General features: G+C 43.2%; 1 protein-coding gene and 6 non-coding genes across 7 annotated transcripts; 4 read left to right on the forward strand and 3 right to left on the reverse strand.

The window, feature by feature from the left end:
• Nucleotides 1-4,211: 4,211 nt before the first annotated feature.
• On the forward strand, nt 4,212-6,352 carry LOC132099243 (uncharacterized). Its single transcript, XM_059505686.1, has 5 exons — nt 4,212-4,696; nt 4,817-5,144; nt 5,267-5,543; nt 5,611-5,946; nt 6,123-6,352. Exons 1-5 carry the CDS (start codon nt 4,275-4,277, stop codon nt 6,350-6,352), a joined length of 1,593 nt encoding a protein of 530 aa, XP_059361669.1. The 5' UTR covers nt 4,212-4,274.
• Nucleotides 6,353-10,292: 3,940 nt separating this feature from the next.
• trnam-cau (transfer RNA methionine (anticodon CAU)) lies at nt 10,293-10,366 on the forward strand. The gene has a single exon. It is a non-coding gene; the product is annotated as a tRNA-Met (tRNA).
• Nucleotides 10,367-11,571: 1,205 nt separating this feature from the next.
• trnal-cag (transfer RNA leucine (anticodon CAG)) lies at nt 11,572-11,654 on the reverse strand. The gene has a single exon. It is a non-coding gene; the product is annotated as a tRNA-Leu (tRNA).
• A 96-nt stretch (nt 11,655-11,750) lies between these two features.
• Nucleotides 11,751-11,824, forward strand: trnam-cau (transfer RNA methionine (anticodon CAU)). The gene has a single exon. It is a non-coding gene; the product is annotated as a tRNA-Met (tRNA).
• Nucleotides 11,825-13,028: 1,204 nt separating this feature from the next.
• trnal-cag (transfer RNA leucine (anticodon CAG)) lies at nt 13,029-13,111 on the reverse strand. Its single transcript has one exon. It is a non-coding gene; the product is annotated as a tRNA-Leu (tRNA).
• A 1,726-nt stretch (nt 13,112-14,837) lies between these two features.
• On the reverse strand, nt 14,838-14,920 carry trnal-cag (transfer RNA leucine (anticodon CAG)). The gene has a single exon. It is a non-coding gene; the product is annotated as a tRNA-Leu (tRNA).
• Nucleotides 14,921-15,016: 96 nt separating this feature from the next.
• On the forward strand, nt 15,017-15,090 carry trnam-cau (transfer RNA methionine (anticodon CAU)). Its single transcript has one exon. It is a non-coding gene; the product is annotated as a tRNA-Met (tRNA).
• Nucleotides 15,091-15,495: the final 405 nt, after the last annotated feature.

Genomic DNA, 15,495 nt, shown 5'->3' on the forward strand with positions numbered 1-15,495 from the left:
CTTTGCAAATCTCATCATCTACAGTGCATAACATCATCAAAAGATTCAGAGAAACTGGAGAAATCTCTGTGCGTAAGGGACAAGGCCGGAGACCTTTATTGGATGCCTGTGGTCTTCGGGCTCTCAGACGACACTGCATCACTCATCGGCATGATTGTGTCAATGACATTACTAAATGGGCCCAGGAATACTTTCAGAAACCACTGTCGGTAAACACAATCCGCCGTGCCATCAGCAGATGCCAACTAAAGCTCTATCATGCAAAAAGGAAGCCATATGTGAACATGTTCCAGAAGCGCCGTCGTGTCCTGTGGGCCAAGGCTCATTTAAAATGGACTATTTCAAAGTGGAATAGTGTTTTATGGTCAGACGAGTCCAAATTTGACATTCTTGTTGGAAATCACGGACGCCGTGTCCTCCAGGCTAAAGAGGAGGGAGACCTTCCAGCATGTTATCAGCGTTCAGTTCAAAAGCCAGCATCTCTGATGGTATGGGGGTTCATAAGTGCATACGGTATGGGCAGCTTGCATGTTTTGGAAGGCTCTGTGAATGCTGAAAGGTATATAAAGGTTTTAGAGCAACATATGCTTCCCTCCAAACAACGTCTATTTCAGGGAAGGCCTTGTTTATTTCAGCAGGACAATGCAAAACCACATACTGCAGCTATAACAACAGCATGGCTTCGTCGTAGAAGAGTCCGGGTGCTAACCTGGCCTGCCTGCAGTCCAGATCTTTCACCTATAGAGAACATTTGGCGCATCATTAAACGAAAAATACGTCAAAGACGACCACGAACTCTTCAGCAGCTGGAAATCTATATAAGGCAAGAATCGGACCAAATTCCAACAGCAAAACCCCAGCAACTCATAGCCTCAATGCCCAGATGTCTTCAAACTGTTTTGAAAAGAAAAGGAGATGCTACACCATGGTAAACATGCCCCGTCCCAACTATTTTGAGACCTGTAGCAGAAATCAAAATTGAAATGAGCTCATTTCGTGCATAAAATTGTAAACTTTCTCAGTTTAAACATTTGCTACGTTATCTATGTTCTATTGTGAATAAAATATTGGCTCATGTGATTTGAAAGTCTTTTAGTTTTCATTTTATTAAAATTTAAAAAACGTCCCAACTTTTCCGGAATTCGGGTTGTATGTTTATGTAATGTTGCAGGTATTTTGAGATTTATGTCATACTGTTAATGAAAAGTTACATCAAAACCTTTTGTGTACTAAGAGACTCAGAGATTTGAGAGGGAGAAGGGGGAAGGGACAGTGAATGAATAGGTGGTCTGAAGGTGTGAAATGTTCCTCTCTTGTATCTCTCTCCTTTAAAGAGAGATACCAGCTCTAACATTATATGTAAGATAAGCTTGTCATGTGTCCTAGAAATTAATCAGTGAATGAATTAATATATTAATTTAATAAAGTAGTTTATGCTCTTTTAAGTAACTCGCTTGTATTGTGCATTACATTTGTTATAATACTTACAGATTGAGAAATGTCCGATGCTGTATCGTGGCCAAACAACCTTGCTTGAAGGTGTGCTGAAATGCATCTGTGGTTTTCACACTCCAAAGGTAGCATTAATGTAGCAAGTATTTTTGTTAATATTATTTACTGAAATGTTTTCTTTCTGAATTGTTATATGTATTTTTTATTACATTTTTTTGGTTGTCTTAAGCAGCCCACTGCCTCTAACGTTACTGGACCAGCACAAAAGGTGGTGGAACAACCTCATGCTGCTGAAACAGCAAAGAAGGCCATGGAGCAGAGTCAGTCTGACCCCCAGCCTCATCCCCAGCCCCAGCCAACTGCACCTGTGGAAGCAAGAGTTGCTTTTTTTATAGCACTGAAGTATGAGCTCAGTTCAAATTCGAGGCAGTTCAGAAAATAAGAAGAACAAAAGAAAAAGCAAGAATGCTATGAGATGCTGGTTGAGACCTGCTAATTTTCACACCTCTTGTACAATGGGGGCAGCTGTTGTGTGCTGATTGGTCGGTTTGAATATCTCAGATTTGGTTTAAGTCACATGGTCAAGAATAAATGAAGATTGTAACCTGTCTGCTTTCTCTCTTTCATCTCTGGGCTCTACTCTTTGATTGTCCTCTTTGTCTCTAACTGAACTCTGCCCTTGTTGAAGGTCACTGAGCTAGACTCATGTCCCTCATGGCATCTCTCTTAATACTTCTCATGTCTTAAAGCTCTTTTTTTTTCTTTTTCCTTCTCTATCTCATGTAACATTCCACATACACGCTGGCTATTATTAACTGTACACATGTTAGTAATTACTCCATCATGCAAATACTTTGTAGTAATATCAAGAGTCAGTACTGCTGATAAATCATTCCTCTTACAGAGGTCACTTCCATTCAGAAAGAAGTGTTTTTGAATGGTGCATTTACTTAAAATTGTACTATTAACACAAATAGTAATGCTTGCTATTATAACACATTCTGTCTTCTCACATTTTTAGTTTACCAAACCAAGATTTACTGGGTCTCACATTGCTACAGCAAAGCCAAATCTTAGTTTGGCCAGGAGAACTTCTCAGGTTGAAGACCAGCCCAGCACAACAGTGTCTAGTGCCTCTAGACCAAGCACTACAGTCTCTGTAAGTAATGGCATAATCTATATTGTACTCTATGAAGACACGTTTCACGTTCCATTCTATACAAATTATTAAAATATTTAAACTATTTTTTAATAACAGAAAACCATATATTTATAAACAAAAAAGCTATATTTTATAAATAGATTTCATACAAATTACTATTAAAAAGTTATTGATGTTAAGATAGTGTTACTTTTATTGAAAAAGGAGGCATTAAATTGATCAAAAATCTCAGACATTTAATGTCACAAAAGATTTCTATTCAACATCATGTTACAAACGATTTCTATTTCAAATAAATGCTGTTCTTCAAACTTAATTCAGAAAAATACCACTGTCACATTTATGGACTGTTGTATTTTCTCTCCTCATTTTCCTCAACCTAGTTTCTGTCTCCCCTTGATTATGTCATTCAGTTAATCTGTGTCTAGTTAATTTACTCATTCGTCCCTCATTGGTCTGTCTACTTAAATTCTAGTCTGTTCAGTTTGTCTTGTTCTGTGTGTTACTGCCTTCCTTTGTGTGGGTTAATTAAAGATTATTTACCCTTGATTTTCATCTTTGTGTGCTTTCCCCAACACCATAAGTGTGGCAACCACTTTAATGCAGTTTTATTATCAGCTATTTTCACGTTTTCAACTAATAATGAAGGTTTATGTTCAATAGAATGGTTTCTGAAGGATCATGTAACACTGAAGACTGGAGTAATGATGCTGAAAATTTGTTCTTGCCACCGTAGAAATAAATTACATTTCATATTTTAAACTTTAAATTGTAGTAATGTTCCACAATTTAACTATCTTTTTAGTTTTTAACTTTATTTTTGATCAAATGCAACCTTGGTGAGCAGAATAGGTTTCTTTTATAAACTTTTGGACCTCAAACTTTGCAACTGTAGTGTATGATTTAATCTAGGACGAGTTATTGTAAGTTATTGTAATGTTCTATTTGCAAAATCTATATTTTACTTCATGATTGTACAGACACCAGATCCTAAAGTTCCAACCCCTGTCCCAAGAGCCACTGCAGATGTGTCCAATCCCGCTCAGCCATGCAGGATCGTCTGCAGGAGAATTTCATATTCTGTTGGTCCAAAAATGTAATTAAATCAGCTGTCTCCAGACACTTAATGGAGATGTAAAAAGGCTTACATGCCCTGAAAATTGAATATTACTTTTATAACCAGTAGTTCCTTAAAACACATTCATACTGAAAACAACAACAATCAAACTATTGTCATAATGTCAATTGAATTTACATGATACTGATTTATTGATGATAAACAGTGTATAGATGTTAACATTCATGTGTCAGAATAAATAGATATTGGTTGTAAAGTCTCAGAATTCTTTTTATTTTATTTTTTATTTCATATTCAACAGGATTTCAGAATTATTTTGTTCCTTTTTTTGGATGACATCAGTGTATAATGTAAAGTTATCAGTTTCATTGTCATAATAATCATTGTAATTCCATGTAATACAATGATGATTTTATGTGAAAGTAATCAGGGATACTAATAAAATGCTTAAAGTGATTAAAAAAATAAAATTAACTTACTAAACTTAATGTTTTGTCTTTTTTTCCATCACAGACTGCTCCTTCTGGGGCATTATTGCAAGGTCCATCTGTAGTTCAACTTCCTCGTTTGTGGTCTGAGACCATGCCACCAGAGGATCACAAGTGGATTGGCAAAAGGCTTTTCAAAATTGGATCCAAAGGAAAGCCAGCACTTCGTGATGACCTCCAGCTCTGGTATTACCCCCCACAGCCAGCACTTATTTACAATCAGGCTCCAGCTCCAGACAGATTCTTTTGTCATTCTCTTCTGCTGTGGATGCCATACAAGCTGTGGAGGGTTAAGGTTCTCTGTCCCAATCCAGCCTGCGGACAACATCAGCTGACAGGAGGTGGTCTGCACAAAAGGGCACGGCAGGTTCTAGACATTGACAGAACATACAATATGGTCACAGAAACCCTTATCTGTACCAAGTGTAGAGCCTTGCATGTGTCCTGGAGTCAGACTGTCCTGCAACAGCTAGATCTGGGCCATCGCTCTGAGTTTCAGGTCATCCTCACGCGGAAGTAAGTACACTTTCATTCCTCATCCAGTTGTTAGCCCATCATCACGTGTGTGTATGTATGCAAATACTTTACAATCAAATATCTAAAATATATGAATGTGTGGATTTTGCTTTTCCTAAGGTACGCCTGTGATATGCGGGTCATCAGGCTCTTGCGTGAGCGTGGCTTAGGCAATAGTCCCACGCGGGTGATAAAGCAGCTGCGTGAAAACCACAGCGAGCAGTGGCTCCATCGTCTGGCCCGGTACACCACCCAATGTGTTGACTTCCTCAATCAACCCGGGGTGATGCCAGTAAAATTCCAGGAGCCCCCAGAGCCTACGGTGGTGCCAAGCTGCAAGTGGTTGCTCACCGTTTACAGCCAAGACATTCTGACCAGGCTGGATGAAATCCATGCAAGGATAACATCCACCTATGGCTCTGTCTTGAAGATGGATTCTACTAAAAAGGTTAGTTGTGGATTTGTTTATTAATGGTGTTTATATACCAGCATGGCACTTCTATCTGTATTTTACATGGTGTGATGTTTGATTTATATTTACAGCATGCTTCATATCATCTCTTATTACAGATCACCAAGAAGCTGGCTGGGACAGCGAGGGGAACGGGACTCTGGCTTACCTCTGTTGGCAACGAGTTTGGTCAGGTGCTCATAAGTGTGCTGACAGCCCAGGAAGGAGCAGGACTTGACATGATGGTAGACGGTCTGGTGAAAAGATACCAGCAGGCTGGTGTAAATCCACCTTCTGTGTTGTACGTGGACTGTGGGTGCTGCAGCGAGGTGAGCGAGAGCAAGCTGAAAACCAGGTTTAGGGGCTGGCCAGATCTCATGATACGCTGGGACATCTGTCTTTTTATGCGCAGGATTGCCTTGGGGTGTACAACTGATGCCCAGCATCTTTGAATGGGATGCAGCTGACGTCTCTATCCTTCGCAAAGCAAAGAGAGAGCTGTTGATGTCCCAGGGTTGGCCTGCGCTGACAGATGAAGATGTAAACAAGCATCTGACCAGAGAGGAGCTGGCTCTACATTGCCGGAGGAGGACCCGTGGAGAGGAGACTACCATGCTTCTCCTTGAACAACTGTTGACAGAGCTCCTGAGCAGCAAGGGCAATGACTCTCTGGGTGTTCCTCTCTTGGATCCAGAAAGGATGGAGCACATCTGGTGTGTCCAAAAGAAGCACATCAAGTGTATCCAAGACCCTCTTGGTGTTTCCCTCTATACTGAGACCGGGAGCTTAACCAAGGGAGGTGTGCTTCTGAAGATTTACAGATGTGCCAGAGGCTCCACTTCTCTTGAATCCTTTCATTTACACCTTAACCGTTTCATCCCAAGTAGTATTTGTCGAACACACACTGCATATGCAAAGAAAGAACATTTAAGTGTCTGTGTTTAACATTCCCTAAAAACTGTTGTCTGTTTACAGGGAGCAGTGCAAACCGTCTGAACTTTCAGATTTATTTGTTGGAGGGTCTACACAGGTGGAACCAGGATCGGGAGGCAGCTTCCATGTCATCGGAGCCATCAGCTTTACGCAGCTACACAGGAGAACTTGTTCACTGTGTAAACAGCAATTATGAAAAGCTGTTTGGCAGGAAAGTGGTCCCCACGTTTTGTCCCCCTGCACGTTACACTGGTAAAATAATTTATTTGTGACGAGTGGGGCGGGGCCGAGGGACATGGGAGCTAGGCCGGGGGAGTGATTGGAGATGAACTACACCTGTTCGACCCACCGGTCTCGAGGCCCATGGAGGAGATGGAAGGATATAAAACTGGAGCGACGACAGTGAAGGACGAGAGAGGACCAGGCCTGGGCTTTTAGTTGTGTTTTGGGTTTTATTTGCGCGCACCAGTCGTCCGTGAGGGGCTGGTGCGCTGTTTTTGTGTTTATTTTGTTATTAAAATGTTTTGGATTGTCCGCCGGTTCCCGCCTCCTTTTTCCAGATGAATATGAAGGTTTATATCGTTACATTATTATTGTTAATTAACTTGCAATTCCCGTGTAATCTCAGTCAATATTTTATTTAAGCCTATACAGTGTACTTTGTATCTGTATTTTTTAACTATAAACTATCAACATGATCAACTTTTTTTTTCTTGAAACATGCCCTCTGTCATCTGATCGATATTTTCTTTCAAGTAAAAGGCCTTTCAGTGTAATTGTACAAACATCTACCTTCAACTCATATATCACGTCATTTTGCTGTGGAATCTTTTTTATTAGAAAGTAGTTATTTTTTAGAAAGAATAACTTGATTGTTATTAGTAATATTTGGTGACCATTTACTGTACTGAAGTTACTTTGGTTTACTTGATTAGAAAAGTCAAGTTACATGTAAGTATCAAATACGCTCATCTGCCTTTTGAGTAATTTTATTTGTATGTATCTCAGTCATCATTGTATTGTATTGTTTTGTTTTGGCCCCACAGTTATAGGTTTATGGCCTTTCTTTTTCTTTTTCTCCTCTACTATGATCTCCATGTTCTCACACTATTACACTATATGAACTACTACAAAGGCCTTATGTATCAAATATGTTGCACAACAATTGTATTTAATTCCTATTTATTGTTTTTATTCCAGGTGAGCTCATTGGAGTGCAGTATCTGTTCCAGCAGACTGGTCAGGCACTGCAGGACATGAACCCAGACTCTGAAGAGACGGCAGAACTCATCGAGGATCTTAATGTGGAGGAGCGAGATGAAGATGAGGGCTTCTGTGATGTCAGCGAGGATCACACCATTGCAGATCCTGAGGATGTTCTGTCACCTCCCTCCTCCACTCTGACACTGGGTTCTTCCACAGTGGTCACCAGCAGTGACACGGCTGTACTGGGTTCCACATCCCCTTCACTGGTCCCTGACCTTACACCTTCTCCATCAACTGGACCCTCGGGGACTGCTGTCCCACCTTTTCCCTCTGAAACATCTGCTTCACCACTCTCCTCAGAGCCAGAGGATGCTGGTCAGGATGATGATGACGATGAAGAAACTGTAAGTGCCACTCCTCTGTATTTCTTTCAAATAAACTATATTAAATTAAAATAAGGATTGATCAACATATACTTCTTGCTACTGCTTTATATCCAGACTTTGCTCAGATTTTAAACTAAAGTCATTAGTAGGCAACAAAGATGCATCAAATCAGTTTTATCTAGTTAGTGCTTTGTACTATACAGATTGTGTTAAACAGCAACACATCAATTGAACTAGTTATGGAACTATGCATTAAACAAATGTGATTATTATTTGTGCTTATTTTCTTAATAGGCTTTTGACTACCAAAATGTCCCGGGATACCAACATGTGGACAAGCTGGCAGAATATTTGGTGGAGCTCCGGGGTCACACAGCCCTTAGCCTGACAAATCAGGAAGCCAGCACCATAATTGAACTTTGGCAGAACCTAGCTGACCAGGACAAGCAACGGGTGGTGTATGCAGCTCGACACCAGAAGAGACTGCTGAGTGGACGCTTCAGAGTACCAAAGAGGCCCACTAAAACCCCAATAGTAGAGAGCACCACCAGAAGTGTGCTGGGAGAAAGCAGCGCAACTGCTCAGTGGCCTGACTGTTGCCGTCTGGTGGAGACCATCTTCATCAGGCTTTGCAATATCCACCCAAGCCCCAAAAGAAAAGGCAAGGGAACGCTGTCGAGATGGTCTCTAATCCTCCAGGATTACAGGAGGATAAGGCAGCTTGTACTGGGCAACAGCTTGGTGATGCAACCTCAATGCAGCTGGTGGAGGTTAACCAGAATACCCTGATTCAGTGGTATAACAACAGACAGAAAAAGCAGGAACTGTCTGTGCTGATTCAGGGCATTCAGTTGCCTCAGCCCCTCCCTGAAGCTCAGGAACCTCTCCAGGCTGCCAAACGCCTACGGACTGAGCCAGAACAACCAGGGGAGCAGCACCAGTACAAGCTACCAGAGAGCACAGCAGGTCAGGCAAAGCAGAGGCACACTCCTACTGGACGACCTCCTCTCAGACCCAAGGCACCAACACAGACTCCTATGTTGGTTACGCCATCAGCACCTGGAGCATCAGTGCAGATGGTACACAATATACTTATACTTGTAGCACCAGGTTTCCAGGGTGTGCCAATGCTTCAGGGTGTGCCAGTGTTCCAGTGCATGCCAATGGCTCAAACACTGCCAATGGTCCAGGGCATGCCAATGGTCCAGAGGATGCCAATGGTTCAGGGAATGCCACTGTTACAGCCTACAGTTGTGCAGGGCACAAGTTCACAACCAGCTGCCAATCCGCAAACCATGCCTAAGAGACCCTACAAGAGAACTGTAGAGGCAAACACTTGCAAGAAGTGCGGACATTTCAAAACCAGTGCAACGGGACATAGCCAGTACAGGGGCAAAGTATACTGCCCACAGTCTGAGACTGTTACAAAAGAACAGTGGTTGGAGGAAATGCGGAGAACTGTTCCCAAATAATGTATATATTTTTATTTATTGTAGTGTGTATATAGTTGTTTAAATATAGTTCACAATAGTTAATATTTGTGTTGAACATTATTTAATATTTTATTTACTGCTTTTTAAAAACCTATTTAACTTATTTGTGTTTGTATTTAAAACTGTACTTACTGTTTTATTTACCTTTTTAATTTATTGTTTGTAAAACTTATTGAATTGAATATTTATTACTGTTCGTTAGCATTTTTTTCCCTTTTATTTCCCTTTTGATTTAAAGTTGTTTTAAAACTTATTTACAATTTTATTTGTTTAATATTTATTACTGTTTTATTGGCATAATTGTAAAAATAAAATAATAATTGGCAAATGACTGCTTTTTTTGTAATTTGCACTTTAATATAACCATTTCATCAGTACACTGCAAAAATAAAACGTGTCTACAAAAAGTAATTTGCATTTGTCCTTTGTCACAGACATTTTCCAGCATATTAATATTTTCATCTTTAATTAGAAATGACAGATTTGAATGTTTCTTGAATAAATGTAAGAAAAAAAAATCCTTAATCAGAATAAATATCAATACAACTGCAATAATAATATGCTTAATCAGAATAAAAATTAATACAACAACTACTAATTAACTAATAATAACAAAACACATTTTTATTGGTGTACTTACATTTTAATGAAAAAAAATATCAAACAAAGCACATATATACATTTAATTAACATTGAAACATCATTTATTTAAAGCAATTAACAATATTACAAAAAGTTGTCTTTAGCTGGATTCGACCCCGGGTCGTGGGGAGCACCTGCAATAGGAAACAGTGTAATATAAATGCGCGAATTTAACGCAAGAAGAAACCGGAAGATGTATCACTGCGCGCATGCTAAGGAAGATTGGGCTTTAAACGTCAAATTTCACCCTTTCTTTTCTTCATTTTTTCTTTCTCTTCTTCCCCTTCTCTTTTTCTTCCTTCCCTCTTTTCTTCCCTTCTTCCCCATCTTTGACAGACTATTGTTCCCCAGCTTGAACGCAGCGCCTTAGACCGCTCGGCCATCCTGACACCCTTGATTGGCTAGGGATGGCCTGTTGGAGCCACACCTGAATGCAAGGATCTAGAAGCTACTTATTCTCTGTTTGGGCGCTCTTCAGCCCACAAGCCTCGTTGGCGCAGTTAGGCAGCGCGTCAGTCTCATAATCTGAAGGTCGTGAGTTCGAGCATCACACGGGGCAGAGTGGTGCTTTTTGTCTGATCACTGAGAGCGCTTAGACCAGGGGTATCAAACTAAATTCCTTTAGGGCCCGAGCCCTGTAGAGTGTTGTTCCAACCCTTCTCAAACACACAAGGCATGTAGTTTTCAAATGAGCCTGAAGGCCATGATTAGTTGGATCAGGTGTGTTCAATCAGGCTTGAATCTAAACTCTGCAGGTCTCCGGCCTTCCAGGGACTGAGTTTGACACCCGTGGCTTAGAAAGAAAGAGTGAGGTTCTCTCTCCCCTTCCGTGTGGGTTTCCCTGTGTCTCCTGGGGGCAAAAGGCCACAGCTCCTCTTTAGGGCAGCTGAAATGATGTTTTGTGGAAAACTGTGAGGTTCTAGGTAAATTCCCTGAATCTCATCCAGCGACATTGCGTGTAGATCCGTGCCATCCTTTTATATACAATGAAGTGAAAATTCTGCATTCATGCTGGCTAACACTGAATGAAGGCAGTAATAGCATCCCTCTCATATTCATGTAACACATGGCCACATCCTCCTGAGGTTTTGTGAAGTTTCAAAGGCCATATTGCTGCACTGGCCCGGTCCTGCAGATTTGCCTTATACAAAGTTCGGAAGATTAGACCCTTCCGATCAGAGCAGGCCACACAACTCCTTGTCCAAGCTCTTTGTTTTCTCCAGACTGGGCTACTGTTATGCTCCCTTGGCGGGTCTTCCGGCACGTACTATCAAGCCTCTGCAACTGATCCAGGATGCAGCAGCAAGAGTGGTCTTAAACGAGCCAAAGAAAGCACACGTCACACCTCTCTTCATAATTTTGCACTGGCTACCAATAGCTGTTCGCATCAGATTCAAGATACTGATGTTTGCCTACAAGATAACCACTGGCTCTGCAGCAATATACCTAAAGTCGCTGGTTCAGACCTATGCTTGCGTTCTGCAAGTGAATGACGCCTCGTGGTGCCATCCCAAAGAGGCACAAAATCACTCTCAAGGACCTTTTCCTGGACTGTTCCCAGCTGGTGGATCGGCTTGCCTATCTCAATTCGAGCAGCGGAGGCTTTAACCATTTTCAAAAAGTGTCTAAAAACTCATCCTTGTCTTCAACGCCTACCCAATGAATACTAGCATTTGCCAAATGCTGTGTTTTGTCAAAGTTAACGCCCTGCTGGCTCAACGTAGCAGAAGACTGAAGTCTCTGTCTGCAGCCAAAGGATAGATCTGTCAGAAGTGGGATTCGAACCCACGCCTCCAGGGGAGACTGCGACCTGAACGCAGCGCCTTAGACCGCTCGGCCATCCTGACACACTTGGTTGGCTAGGGATGGCCTGTTGGAGCCACACCTGAATGCACGGATCTAGAAGCTACTTATTCTCTGTTTGGGCGCCCTTTAGCCCACAAGCCTCGTTGGCGCAGTTAGGCAGTGCGTCAGTCTCATAATCTGAAGGACGTGAGTTCGAGCCTCACACGGGGCAGAGTGTTGCTTTTTTCTGATCTCTGAGAGCGCTTAGACCAGGGCTATCAAACTAAATTCCTTTAGGGCCCGAGCCCTGTAGAGTGTTCTTCCAACCCTTCTCAAACACACAAGGCATGTAGTTTTCAAATGAGCCTGAAGGCCATGATTAGTTGGATCAGATGTGTTCAATCAGGCTTGAATCTAAACTCTGCAGGTCTCCGTCCTTCCAGGGACTGAGTTTGACACCTGTGGCTTAGAAAGAAAGAGTGAGGTTCTCTGTCCCCTTCCGTGTGGGTTTCCCTGTGTCTCCTGCGGGCAAAAGGCCACAGCTCCTCTTCAGGGAAGGTGAAATTATGTTTTGTGGAAAACTGTGAGGTTCCAGGTAAATTCCCTGAATCTCATCCAGCGACATTGCATGTAGACCCGTGCCATCCTTTTGTATACAATGAAGTGAAAATTCTGCATTCATGCTGGCTAACACTGAATGAAGGCAGTAATACCATCCCTCTCATATTCATGTAACACATGGCCACATCCTCCTGAGGTTTTGTGAAGTTTCAATGGCCATATTGCTGCACTGGCCCAGTCCTGCAGATTTGCCTTATACAAAGTTCGGAAGATTAGACCCTTCCGATCAGAGCAGGCCACACAACTCCTTGTCCAAGCTCTTTGTTTTCTCCAGACTGGGCTACTGTTATTCTCCCTTGGCGGGTCTTCCGGCATGTACTATCAAGTCTCTGCAACTGATCCAGGATGCAGCAGCGAGAGTGGTCTTAAACAAGCCTAAGAAAGCCCACGTCACACCTCTCTTCATAATTTTGCACTGGCTACCAATAGCTGATCGCATCAGATTCAAGATACTGATGTTTGCCTACAAGATAACCACTGGCTCTGCAGCTATATACCTAAAGTCGCTGGTTCAGACCTATGCTTGCGTTCTGCAAGTGAACGACGCCTCGTGGTGCCATCCCAAAGAGGCACAAACTCACTCTCAAGGACCTTTTCCTGGACTGTTCCCAGCTGGTGGATCGGCTTGCCTATCTCAATTCGAGCAGCGGAGGCTTTAACCATTTTCAAAAAGTGTCTAAAAACTCATCCTTGTCTTCAACGCCTACCCAATGAATACTAGCATTTGCCAAATGCTGTGTTTTGTCAAAGTTAACGCCCTGCTGGCTCAACGTAGCAGAAGACTGAAGTCTCTGTCTGCAGCCAAAGGATAGATCTGTCAGAAGTGGGATTCGAACCCACGCCTCCAGGGGAGACTGCGACCTGAACGCAGCGCCTTAGACCGCTCGGCCATCCTGACACCCTCGATTGGCTAGCGATGGCCTGTTGGAGCCACACCTGAATGCAAGGATCTAGAAGCTACTTATTCTCTGTTTGGGCTCCCTTCAGCCCACAAGCCTCGTTGGTGCAGTTAGGCATCGCATCAGTCTCATAATCTGAAGGTTGTGAGTTCGAGCCTCACATCGGGCAGAGTGGTGCTTTTTTCTGATCACTGAGAGTGCTTAGACCAGGGGTATCAAACTAAATTCCTTTAGGGCCCGAGCCCTGTAGAGTGTTGTTCCAACCCTTCTCAAACACACAAGGCATGTAGTTTTCAAATGAGCCTGAAGGCCATGATTAGTTGGATCAGGTGTGTTCAATCAGGCTTGAATCTAAACTCTGCAGGTCTCCGGCCTTCCAGGGACCGAGTTTGAGACCCGTGGCTTAGAAAGAAAGAGTGAGGTTCTCTGTCCCCTTCCGTGTGGGTTTCTCTGTGTCTCCTGGGGGCAAAAGGCCACAGCTCCTCTTCAGGGCAGGTGAAATGATGTTTTGTGGAAAACTGTGAGGTTCCAGGTAAATTCCCTGAAGCTCATCCAGCGACATTGCGTGTAGACCCGTGCCATCCTTTTATATACAATGAAGTGAAAATTCTGCATTCATGCTGGCTAACACTGAATGAAGGCAGTAATAGCATCCCTCTCATATTCATGTAACACATGGCCACATCCTCCTGAGGTTTTGTGAAGTTTCAAAGGCCATATTGCTGCACTGGCCCGGTCCTACAGATTTGCCTTATACAAAGTTCGGAAGATTAGACCCTTCCGATCAGAGCAGGCCACACAACTCCTTGTCCAAGCTCTTTGTTTTCTCCAGACTGGGCTACTGTTATGCTCCCTTGGCGGGTCTTCCGGCACGTACTATCAAGCCTCTGCAACTGATCCAGGATGCAGCAGAGAGAGTGGTCTTCAACGAGCCAAAGAAAGCCCACGTCACACCTCTCTTCATAATTTTGCACTGGCTACCAATAGCTGTTCGCATCAGATTCAAGATACTGATGTTTGCCTACAAGATAACCACTGGCTCTGCAGCAATATACATAAAGTCGCTGGTTCAGACCTATGCTTGCGTTCTGCAAGTGAACGACGCCTCGTCGTTCCAGGGACTGAGTTTGACACCCGTGGCTAAGAAAGAAAGAGTGAGGTTCTCTGTCCCCTTCCGTGTGGGTTTCCCTGTGTCTCCTGGGGGCAAAATGCCACAGCTCCTCTTCATTGCAGGTGAAATGAGGTTTTGTGGAAAACTGTGAGGTTCCAGGTAAATTCCCTGAATCTCATCCAGCGACATTGCGTGTAGACCCGTGCCATCCTTTCATATACAATGAAGTGAAAATTCTGCATTCATGCTGGCTAACACTGCATGAAGGCAGTAATAGAATCCCTCTCATATTCATATAACACATGGCCACGTCGTCCTGAGGTTTTGTGAAGTTTCAAAGGCCATATTGCTGCACTGGCCCGGTCCTGCAGATTTGCCTTATACAACGTTCGGGAGATTAGACCCTTCCGATCAGAGCAGGCCACACAACTCCTATGCTTGCATTATGCAAGTGAACGACGCCTCGTGGTGCCATCCCAAAGAGGCACAAAATCACTCTCAAGGACCTTTTCCTGGACTATATTTGCCAAATGCTGTGTTTTGTCAAAGTTAACGCCCTGCTGGCTCAACGTAGCAGAAGACTGAAGTCTCTGTCTGCTGCCAAAGGATAGATCTGTCAGAAATGGGATTCGAACCCATGCCTCCAGGGGAGACTGCGACCTGAACGCAGCACCGTAGACCGCTCGGCCATCCTGACACACTTGCTTGGCTAGGGATGGCCTGTTGGAGCCACACCTGAATGCACGGATCTAGAAGCTACTTATTCTCTGTTTGGGCACCCTTTAGCCCACAAGCCTTGTTGGCGCAGTTAGGCAGCGCGTCAGTCTCATAATCTGAAGGTCTTGAGTTCGAGCCTCACATGGGGCAGAGTGGTGCTTTTTTCTGATCACTGAGAGTGCTTAGACCAGGGGTATCAAACTAAATTCCTTTAGGGCCCGAGCCCTGTAGAGTGTTGTTCCAACCCTTCTCAAACACACAAGGCATGTAGTTTTCAAATGAGCCTGAAGGCCATGATTAGTTGGATCAGGTGTGTTCAATCAGGCTTGAATCTAAACTCTGCAGGTCTCCGGCCTTCCAGGGACTGAGTTTGACACCCGTGGCTTAGAAAGAAAGAGTGAGGTTCTCTGTCCCCTTCCGTGTGGGTTTCTCTGTGTCTCCTGGGGGCAAAAGGCCACAGCTCCTCTTCAGGGCAGGTGAAATGATGTTTTGTGGAAAACTGTGAGGTTCCAGGTAAATTCCCTGAATCTCATCCAGCGACTTTGCGTGTAGACC

Source organism: Carassius carassius, chromosome 22 (assembly GCF_963082965.1).
Source record: "Carassius carassius chromosome 22, fCarCar2.1, whole genome shotgun sequence".
NCBI lineage: Eukaryota > Metazoa > Chordata > Actinopteri > Cypriniformes > Cyprinidae > Carassius > Carassius carassius.